The 11,960-nt window shown below is 35.6% G+C and overlaps 1 protein-coding gene across 2 annotated transcripts; it reads right to left on the reverse strand.

Annotated features, from left to right (window-relative positions):
• Window positions 1-2,217: 2,217 nt before the first annotated feature.
• On the reverse strand, window positions 2,218-11,326 carry dnase1l4.2 (deoxyribonuclease 1 like 4, tandem duplicate 2). Of its 2 annotated transcripts, none has more exons than XM_022682181.2 (9): window positions 11,168-11,326; window positions 9,019-9,108; window positions 8,659-8,747; window positions 8,492-8,578; window positions 7,631-7,743; window positions 5,176-5,288; window positions 3,272-3,429; window positions 2,644-2,740; window positions 2,218-2,567 (listed from the first exon to the last, which is right to left on the reverse strand). In XM_022682181.2, the coding sequence occupies exons 2-9, from the start codon at window positions 9,097-9,099 to the stop codon at window positions 2,475-2,477; spliced, it is 831 nt and encodes a 276-aa protein (XP_022537902.2). In that variant the 5' UTR covers window positions 9,100-9,108; window positions 11,168-11,326; the 3' UTR covers window positions 2,218-2,474. The 2 variants fall into 2 exon arrangements, with proteins under 2 accessions (XP_022537902.2, XP_022537904.2); XM_022682183.2 differs by lacking the exon at window positions 11,168-11,326 and adding an exon at window positions 10,943-11,047.
• Between the last annotated feature and the right edge of the window lie 634 nt (window positions 11,327-11,960).

The following is an 11,960-nucleotide window of genomic DNA, read 5'->3' on the forward strand; positions in this document are numbered from 1 at the left end:
ATATGTAAACAACGTTTGTTTTACCTGAATCAATTTTGTATTTTTTTTTGTATTCAAAACTGGCTCTGGATTCTTATGGGTCAATTTATTTATTTTTATTGAATAAGCTTGTAAATATGCCTTAAACTTTTCATGTGACCAACAGTAATGAATTTTATAAAAGAAAAACTGGCCCATTGCCTTCGTTATTGGAAATAAAGGCATGAAATAGTATTGTTGTTGAATTTAATTTTTTTTTATTTTATTATTAAAATATAACAGTTTGGTATGTTTCCCAGTGTCTCCAATTTTTTATAGAGGATCCTTTAATTATAAAAATAACACAGTCAGTTTTTTTTTGTTTTGTGTTTTTCGTTTCTCCTTAACTTTAAAAACACTCATGGTCGCTTTCACTCTGTACTCCTGCCGGCAGTTCTCCCCACAACAACTCCAACCGGAAACTAGTATACCTACCACTCACTTCCCGGAAGTTAGGTGGCGCCATCTTGTGCACAGAGCCAATTGAATGGCAGTTTAGCAGTTTAGCCAATTCCAAATAAAAATATTATCATTTAGAGTTTTTATTTGCAGAAAAAGAGAAATGACCTCAGATAATGCTAATAAAAGATAGAAATAATCAATATTTGGTGGAATAATCCTGGTTGGTTTTTAATCACAGTTTTTTTTTCATGCTTCTTGGCATCATGTTCTCCTCCACCAGTCTTACACACTGCTTTTGGATAACTTTATGCTGCTTTACTCCTGGTGCAAAAATTCAAGCAGTTCAGTTTGGTGGTTTGATGGTTTGTGATCATCCATCTTCCTCTTGATTATATTCCAGAGGTTTTTAATTTGGTAAAATCAAAGAAACTTATCATTTTTAAGTGCTCTCTTATTTTTCATTAATTTGTTTATGTATATATGCCAAGTTCTGAACCTGAGAGGAACCGGTACAGGCTAACCGGTCACTGCAGAACACATCCCTCCTCTGAGACTCAAACCTTCAACCTTTTGCACTGAAACCAAACACTCTGACCCCAGCACGGTCCAGCGGAGCCGTTAGCAGAGCTCAGGGACGACCTGTGCTACACCAGCTCTGCTTCACTGATGATGTAGATCACCCCACACTGCCCTGTTCAGATCTATGACTGTTGCTCATAGATGTTATGCAGCTACATGGTATTGCTAGGTGGTACACAAGGTAAGAATTAAAGAATTCTTCATTAGAAATAAGTTTCCCAACTTTGAGACTCACTGATTAGTGAGAGAGCTCCCTCTGGTGCTCAGTTCACCTCTTCTCATGAACCTCTGCTCAACAGCACTGTACTGGAGACTGCAGAGTCTAGACGTTAGACATATCAATGCTTTTGGGTATGGTGACCTTAGTGAAAGGTCACTTCTGAAAATAAATAAAATAAATAATAATAATACAAATATAAACAAATGCACGGCCAGATCAGTGGTATGCTTTTGCTTCAGTTTGATGGTTTAACTGGTCTACAAAAGTGATAAACCAAGCTATATAAAAATATTTTAATAATTGCAATATATTTAATGCCTTGTTTATGTCTTACAGTGTATTTCGTCGCTGTCCAATGAAAAACACTTATCTCCAAAACAGCAACTTTATAGGCGAGAAAAAAACCTTGTAAATTTTCAACAGAAGTCAACGTAAAAAGTTTACATTGGTTTATTTCAGGTAATTTTTTTGTTTTTTTAGTTTTTCTTTTCAAATTATGTAATAAACTAAAAATCAACAAAAATGGAGATAAGTGTTTTTCATTGGACAACGATGATTTGTAATATGTCTATATATAATTTTCAGATATCTCCATTAATCATGATCCAAATTGGCCTGTACAGGTGTATTAAATATAGTTTTATTAAAGCATTTCCTCTGCTTATGTTTTACAATAAGGGCACATTAATTAACAGTAACAACAATAATAGCAATTAACAGTATTTACTACAGAACGTCTTGACCTAAATTATTAGCTGGCATTAGTTAAGACATTACTAACCATTATAAACTCATTAAACTAATGTCTCAATTTATTATTATTTATAACATTACGTAACAAAATAATCAAATTTAGAAATTTTACATGAATTAATTAAGACTAAGAATTTCTTAACCATTACCATTGATTAACCATCAATGTTTATTACTGTTAAGTACTGTTATTTTTATGTTAAGTATTACCTTTACTCCTTTAAGAGATTAAAACACAGTACATATTAATAATTCATTAGGCATTTATTTATTAAATTAAAAATGAACATTAAACTTGCATTTGTAAGTCTAATCAGAGGACCATATGTAATGTTTTTTATTATTTCCCCCATATTAAATGTGGTGTATTGATGAGCAACATCTTGTTGCACCAAATACAATTAACACTGACATAGTCAGTCAAACAGTTCTACTTTATTCCTTATTTATTCCTAATAAAATCCCTGAGTGAGTGTGATTTGAGTGTGCTCCAGCCTCGTCATCATTTCTGGGCTCTGGTTTGGTTTCCAGTCTTCTTAAGGGGTTTCTTCTTCAGACTCACCTCCACTGGATAATGATCACTGATCTCCAGAGCCTGACCAAAATCAAAAACCAAGCTTTAGCAAGTTTTAGCTCCATATGAATAAAAACCTTTATCTAAAGGTTCTCACCATCTCCTCTGACAGCTGATAGGCCGTGTGGAAGTTGAAGGGTTTGGCAGATCTGGGCACTATTGCATTCAAAATGCGATCCTTATACACCACGATCCTTTTAAAAAGAAAATTGGAGCAAATAATTAAAGATGTTTAAGTTTCTCTGATCTGATTTTGCTATTTATAGGTTTATGTTTGAGTAAAATGAACATTGTTGTTTTATTCTATAAACTACAGACAACATTTCTCCCAAATTACAAATAAAAATATTCTCATTTAGAGCATTTATTTACAGAAAATGAGAAATGACTGAAATAACAAAAAAGATGCAGAGCTTTCAGACCTCAAATAATGCAAAAAGAAAACAAGTTCATATTCATAAAGTTTTAAGAGTTCAGAAATGATTCCAATATTTGGTGGAATAATCCTGGTTGGTTTTTAATCACAGTTTGTTTTCATGCATCTTGGCATCATGTTCTCCTCCACCAGTCTTACACACTGCTTTTGGATAATTTTATGCTGCTTTACTCCTGGTGCAAAAATTCAAGCAGTTCAGTTTGGTGGTTTGATGGTTTGTGATCATCCATCTTCCTCTTGATTATATTCCAAATTGCCATAATTCTATAATTATTTGCACTGGTCTTACCTGTCGTAGGTGTAGTCGTTGGTCAGGCTAGCTGTGGTGTCCACATCGTCTCCAATCAGCCAGTGAAAGTCTGAATCGGTGCGGATCCTGATGTCCTTCATCTTCTTCTTGGAGACGTAGGCCCCGTCTGCATTAAAGTCCCCCAGAATCATGATGTTCTGGAGAAGATTTAAACACATTTAGCTATTTGTGGTGGTTCACGTATGTAGAGACGCCTTAGAGTTGTCTAGAGCCTAGCTTAAGAACAATGATTTCTTTTACCTTTTTGATTAATATATACAGAAAATGTCCAAAAATGAACTTATCTAGGTGTATAAAGGGAGATTTAAGTGGATTTCTTCTATTGTTATTTAGGGAGGTTTTATTTGTAACAATATGTGAAACTACCTCCACCATGTTGTTTAGAGGCTGTATTTTAGCCTGGTTAACTCGGGGTATTGTTAGCTGTTAATCTGCTTTAAAATAATTCTCTTTATTATAGTGTTTATAGTAGAAAAACTAAAAATCAGTCTCCTGACTGAATCCGAATAAGTATCCATCCTAATACTGTTCAAACTGGAAGAAAATTTCCCCATAAGACTATGAGAAAATTAATAACTATATAAAACATCTATATTACTGCTTTCCACTACAACATTTTAGGGATACAATTCAAAGAGGAGGGTTTTAATACTTATAATTAGCATTTAAGTTCGTAGCATATTTTTTTGTGGTAAACTAAAGAACAACCATGATAAACATTCATATTTAAAATAAAAACACAGTGTCCCCTGTTTGACAGGTATAATAGATGTTACACAACCCAGTACAGAACCCACACATTCAAACGTTTCAGTGCAGAACAGGCAGCTTGTTCAGACTCATCCGGTCCATTTAGATCAGGATGTTTTAGAGCATTGTTTTCTTAATCCTGGTCATGGAGGCCCACTGCCCTGCACATTTTATGGGTTTCCCTGCTTTAACACACCCCCTTTAACTTTATAATAAGCTAGAAACATACTAATTAGAACAGAACAATGTACTACATATACAGTAAAATACAGACATAAACATAAAACAGAAAATATACTAAATGTATAAATATACAAAAAAAAAAAAAAATATATATATATATATATATATATATATATATATATATATATATATATATATATATATATGTTTGTTAACTTGTGGTTTTTGAGGCTGGTAACTCTGATTAACTTATCCTGTACAACAGAGGAAACTCTCGCTCTTCCTTTCTTGGGGGGTGGGGGTCCTGATGAGTGCCAGTTCCATCATAATGTTTTTTTTTTTACTTTCAAAGTTCTTAAAATGGATTGATTGACCTTCATTTTGTCATTTTTTCTTTACTTAGTTTCTACCTCATAAAGCTGACTGATACTGAAATCAATATTCTGATTTGTTTAACACTGGTTAAACAATACACTGAAAATATACTCTGTAAAATATAAAATATGCTAATTACACAAAACTAATTACACTAAATAAAATAGGCAATATACTAAACATACAGGAACAGATACAACTAAATATGCTAAAAAAAAGAAAATATCCTTAATATGCAGAACTAAATATATACCGAATATATAGATATAGGCAGCAGAAGTAGTTGCAGGACAGTGCATAACAATTAAAGTAACAATTAATTAAGATATTTATGCATTTATGCATATGTATTTATTTTATATTAATAATACTTATTCTTTACAATTTACCATATTACTTTTATTGAGTGATTTACATACGTTTTTATTTATTTATTTATTTTACATTTTGGCAGTTTTGGTCCTCCATACAGGTGAACTGGAAGCAGGTAAAACACTGATCAGTGCAGGAAACTGGGCCTCCAGAACCGGGATTTAGAACCGCTGGATTATAACCACTGGTTAAGATTTACTCACGTCAGTTCTCCATTTCTCCCGGACCGTCATGCAGACGTCGTACAGCTCGTCCAGCTCCTTCCTGGAGTCCTTGGGTTTGGTGTGGACTGGAACCAGTACCAGATCTTTCAGCACTGCAGACACAATCACACAATCACACAATCACACGATCACACGATCACACAATCACACAATCACACAATCACATAATCACACAATCACACAGTCACACAATCACACAATCACATAATCACACAATCACATAATCACACGATCACACAATCACACAATCACACAATCACATAATCACACAATCACACAGTCACACAATCACACAATCACACAATCACACAATCACACGATCACATAATCACACGATCACACGATCACACGATCACACAATCACGCAATCACACAATCACACGATCACACAATCACACAATCACACAATCACAGAATCACACAATCACACAATCACATAATCACACAATCACACAGTCACACAATCACACAATCACATAATCACACAATCACACAATCACACAATCACACAATCACACGATCACACAATCACGCAATCACACAATCACACGATCACACAATCACACAATCACACAATCACAGAATCACACAATGACACAATCACACACACAATCACACACACAATCACACAATCACACAATCACACACACGATCACACGATCACACAATCACACACACGATCACACGATCACATAATCACACACACGATCACACAATCACACAATCACACAATCACACACACAATCACACACACAATCACACAATCACACGATCACACAATCACACACACGATCACACGATCACATAATCACACAATCACACAATCACACAATCACACAATCACAGAATCACATGATCACACGATCACACGATCACACGATCACACCATCACACCATCACATGATCACACGATCACACCATCACACCATCACACGATCACACCATCACACCATCACACGATCACACAATCACATAATCACACAATCACACGATCACATAATCACAGAATCACAGAATCACATAATCACAGAATCACACAATCACACAATCACAGGTCAGGACACGCTTCAGACTCATCTCTGCATATTTGATATATTTAGGTACGTTACAGACACCACAGTTGGCTTCAGGCCTGATAAATCGAAATAACAAAACAAACAAGAGGTGAATCACTGCACTGGAAACTGCGCCTACATGGAAATACTGAGAATTCAAAAAAAAATACTGAGAGGTGGAAAAAGGTGTTTTAAGGAATCATGTTCGGAAAATCTGAAATTTGATACACAATTAGGACAAAAAATATTGTGGACAGTGACACAATCTTCATAATTTGAGCTTTGCATGCCACACTGGATTTAAAATGAAACAATGAAATGATATAAACAGACACAAATGATTCTCAACATTTTATTTATGTAAAGTTCATTCGTCCAATTACTTTTTTAAGTCCCTGAAATGAGGAAGATCTTTAGAAAAATGGTTGTAATTCCTAAACTCTTTATAGCTTCATATTTTTGTTCAAGACCTTGAATTTAATTTGGGTTTCAAGTCTACAATTCTTGTTTCATTTCAAATCCAGTGTGATTCAAGAATTTAAGGATTCAAGGAGCCTTTATTGTCCATCGCATCATACGTAGTGGAATGAAATTGTAATCTCATTGTCCAGTGCCAACCAAAAGAGCAATTATTATATGTAATATGTATACAATATGTATATGTTTTATGTTATGTAATATGTAATATATAAATAATAAAGAAATAGAATAAACAACAAGAAAAGTAGACATAATATAGACAATATATATATATATATATATATATATATAAAATACTGAGTGGTCCAGCAGGCTAAGTGCTGCCACTATGATCAGAAGATCGCCGGTTCGAATCCTGTTCATGTAGCTTGCCATCAGCTGCCGGAGCCCCAAAAGAGCACACACAGTTGCCCTCTTTCTGGGTGGGTACAGTAGATGGCGCTCTCTCTTTTCCCTCATAACTCATAACTAGGGTGATGTGGATCAGCACAAGGCTGCGTCTGTGAGCTGATGTATCAGAACCACCAGAGTCGCTGCGCTTTCCTCCGAGCGTTAGCGCTGCGCTGTGATGATGCTACTCGGCAATGCTACAGCATCAGCAGCAGCTCAAAAAGAGTCGGAGGAGGTGTTGGAGCATCACTAGTGATAGAGGGAGCCCTAATGAGTGGGTTGGATAATCTGCCGTATAAATTGGGTAGAAAATGGGAAAAGTAAAATACCCACACAACTGAGGTGAAAACAGAAAGGGAGTATCCTATCATCTTTCTGCAACCACTACGAAACCATCGCTCCCATCAACTCACAGAGCACCCTGACCAGTGTTCAACCTCACTTAAACACAAGATAACACCTCACAACTTATACAGGGGTGGGTGTTTCCATGTCATCCGGATATTTACTTGTGCTGGGTAAGCTGAAGCGTAGAATAAAAGGCTCTCTGGAGAATGCGTCTTCATCTCCCTCCTGATTGTCTTCATACTGGTAGGTGTCAACCAGTTTGGCCTGGTCTTTCCTGACAGATAATAAACACAGATTTAGCACAGAGTGTAAACTGGGCATCTTTAAATGAGTAGTATTAAAACTAAAGATACCACAGAAACCACCTTCAGAAGTATACAAAGGTGGTACCTGTGGTATCGTGCATGAAGACCTCCTTTTGACATCAAACTTTATAGCCCATCCCAGAATCGTATCTTAAATCAGCCTGTGACATTTTATTCAAGTCTGTATTCACATTTAATGTTTGTAAATTTGGCTCTTATCTAGAAGGATTAATTTGCATATGGTTGCCATGTTGTTTAGACATTTTTTTTTTTTTTGATAATTATTGAGCGTCACAATCTGCTGAGTATTTTAATATCATACTTGTGAGGATTGTTCAAAAACCCTAGGACTAGTTTGCAAAAGTAGGTTTTGTATATTATGCATATTAGTAAAAAGTGGGTGGAGTTTAATAATCCAAATTGCAAAGTTGTTTTGACTTAAGGATTCACATATAAAATAATTTTGAGAATAGGTCTTATGGTTCAATAGTTATTAATTTAATTATAATAAATTGGGGAGCTATATTGCCCCTATTGGCCAGACAGTGTCATGTTTATTTTCGTCACACAAACTCCATCTATCTTCCAATTTTGGTGTCTCTATGTCTTACGGTCCGTACTATAATTTTTACAATAGAAAGAAGAAGAAAAACCTAAGCTAACAAATATTAAATATAAGTTTATGAGGATCTGAAGGCCCACAAAAGCCCGACCCACCTGTACAGACACACAAACTGCTCTTTATAGGTGGTGCGTCCGAGGCTGGAGCTCACCACCATGCTGTACGGATTCTTCTTATTACTCCTGTTAAATAAACACAGAATTCAGTATAGTGAATCAAATCTCACGGTCCTGTAGATGATGCTGTGGATGTTCTCACTCACCTGTTGAGTTCCTGCAGAAACCTGGCCATAGCTTTACCTGTCTTGTCCACTACTTCCAGAATTACAATGATGCTGTAGCGAGACACAATCTGCCAAAAACAGAGAGTGTAAAATCTTATTTTTTATATGTAAAAAAACTCATGGAACAAAACCTTTAAAATATCTTCAAAATAACAGCTTTTCAACTTTTACTGACATTTAATTTTACTAGATTTGATTTATAATAGTCAAATTTGCTCAAAAACCTAATTTTGTGTTTGATGTTAATACATGTTTATAATACACTCATCTCGACCCCCCCCCCCCTCGCCCAAAGTTATCACCACCCTACAGCAGTGATGAAAGGAATATATATATTACTTTTATGAGGTACTTTACAACATTCTTGTCTGACAGCTTGCTCAACCCGAGACGTCTGACATTGAAAGATGCTATCTTCATGACGGCGGCCTGTAAAAAGAGAACAGCATTAAAATTTACAATCTACAACATCTGTATTAACAAGTATATTTTTGTCTGACATCTGCAGGGTGTCCTGAAAGTAAGGAAGCACCCATATTAAAGGAAATGGTTTGGCAGACGTTTGTTCAGTTTTAGCTGCATGCTGTGGCTCGAGGGGGAACTTATATTAGGTCACGTTTACTAGCGTCTAAAAATGGATCAACAGCTGCCAAACCAATAAAAAAAATTTTATAGGGGTGTTTCCTTGTGTGTTGTATACAGTATACAGTCAAAAAGTCAAAAACCCTGCAAGTGATTGATTGTATTTAAACTGGTGAATAAACAGTACGCCATCAGCAGCCGGAGTCAGAGAGAGCACAATTGGCTATGCGTTCTCTAAGTGGGTAGATGGCGCTCTTTCCGCTCATCACTTATATTGTGGATCTGTGGAAAATCAAGGCACCCAGTGCCAGAAACAGCTAAACAACTACAAAAACATATTTAAACCTCCACCATATTTGACTGTAGGTACTGTAGGTAATCTTTTCTTTGAAAAGATTGTCATTGCAAAAATTCAAGCAGTTCAGTTTGGTGGTTTGATGGTTTGTGATCATCCATCTTCCTCTTGATTATATTCCAGAGGTTTTTAATTCGGTAAAAAAAATGTTTTTCTAGAGCTGTATGTGGTATTCCACTGTCAGATCAATAAGCTTTTGAAACCTATTGTTTTTGTTTCTCACAGTCTAGCCCATTATTATGGAAGTAATAATGTGAATATAATTATCTGTATTGTTGTAGAGTTTGTCCTTTGTTTTAGGTTTAATACCTCCCACTACTTTTCCCTTCAGGGGTTCTGTTGACTGATAACATGAGAAGCACATTTTTTTACAAAACCCTGATCCTTCCCGCCATAAATAATGCAGAATGTGTTACAAACACTGCTGTTCTCATGAGCGCAGCTGCACCAGACTGACCGCAGAGTTCCTCCTCAGTCTGAGAGGAAACCCAGCAGTTTCACATCTTCGCCTGAAAATGCTGAGCAGCAATCTGAGCAGCACAGTCGAATCCTCGTACACAGCCATAACATTAAAACCACAGCCTCATATTCTATAGCTCACTTCCAGACTGTTCTTATGCAGAGTTTTCCAATCACCTTCAAGAACCTCCTGAAGACTGAGCTCTTCAAAGAGCTCTTACTCTCCTAACACCTCTAACTAACTACCTTCTACTACCAGATCAGGAGAATCTCTCACTATCTTTAATAAACTCCTGAAGACAGAGCTCTTCAAAGAGCACCTACTCTCCTAACACCTCTAACTAATTAACTACTTCTAACCTTTTAACATTTCCTGCTCCCCCTCTGTTGCTAATGTTGCTGAAAATGAAGAGATCACTTCAGTTTCTGAATCAGTTTCTCTGATTTTGCTATTTATAGGTTTATGTTTGAGTAAAATGAACATTGTTGTTTTATTCTATAAACTACAGACAACATTTCTCCCAAATTCCAAATAAAAATATTCTCATTTAGAGCATTTATTTACAGAAAATGAGAAATGGCTGAAATACCTCAAATAATGCAAAGAAAACCATAAAGTTTTCATAAAGTTTTAAGAGTTCAGAAAACAATAATACATTTACATTGATTTATCGTTATTCATAAGTTGCTTTGGAGAAAAGTGTCCGCTAAATGTAATGAAATGTAATGTGTGAGACAGCAGCAGTATGTGAACTAGCATTGTCCTGTCCTGTGTGTGTGTTCAGAAAAGATAGGTTTACTGATTGCAAGATTAACATAACATCAACATTACTTTTGCTCTGCTAAAATTACATTAGATTAAATTACACAGCATTTAGCAGACGCCTTTATTCAACGTGAACTGGTATTTGACAACCAGACATTCTGGATGTTTAACGCGCCAAGACAAAGGCAGGAGATGACCCTGAAGATAATCCTGCCTCCATTCACACACAGAGACAGGACTGTATTTACGTATTATGTCATTATAGAGGAATCCCACAACACAACAGTAAGAAGCTGTAGTGCAGCATTCACTGAAACCTAACGTACCTTTGTGAAAGGTGTGTCTCCAGTAACGTCCTCGCTCTCTGAGTGTGTGTACGAGTGTGTGTACGAGTGTGTGTGTGTGTTGTGATGGTGGTGGTGGAGGTACACTTCCTGGGTTTGATCTGCAGGCTGTTTGCTTTCTGTCAGTCTGTCTCCTGGCTGTTCTCACGTGAGGCTCTTCCGCAGTCTCGACCACAGAGACGTGTGTGTTTAAACTCTGATGTTACAGAAAGACACTGTCCTGCTCAGCCCTGCGATGGTAATGTTTGAGTGAAATATTTACAGGATTAAGAGGAACAGAATCACTCAAAATTTAATATTGAACACAAACTGAGGAGGTGGTTCATTTATTCAAATATAATAGATAACACTGATGGGTTTACACTGTTTATTGGTTGTTGTTTTTTTTAGTACAGGCACTGCAAATAAATACATACGTGAAAGTACATCAGAAAATACTTCCTAAATCTAGTCTAAATATCTGATATTTAGACATTTTCAATTGTCTCTTTATTTATAATTATTATAATTATTTTTACTTTTATGTTTTAAGTTATCATATCTACTCTAATTTTACTGGCATTTCAGTCATTTTTCAGTTTATTTCTGTAAAAAGAAAGCACTTCAGTTTCTGAATCAGTTTCTCTGATTTTGCTATTTATAGGTTTATGTTTGAGTAAAATGAACATTGTTGTTTTATTCTATAAACTACAGACAACATTTCTCCCAAATTCCAAATAAAAATATTCTCATTTAGAGCATTTATTTACAGAAAATGAGAAATGGCTGAAATAAC

The sequence above is a fragment of the Astyanax mexicanus genome, chromosome 24 (genome assembly GCF_023375975.1).
Source record: "Astyanax mexicanus isolate ESR-SI-001 chromosome 24, AstMex3_surface, whole genome shotgun sequence".
NCBI lineage: Eukaryota > Metazoa > Chordata > Actinopteri > Characiformes > Acestrorhamphidae > Astyanax > Astyanax mexicanus.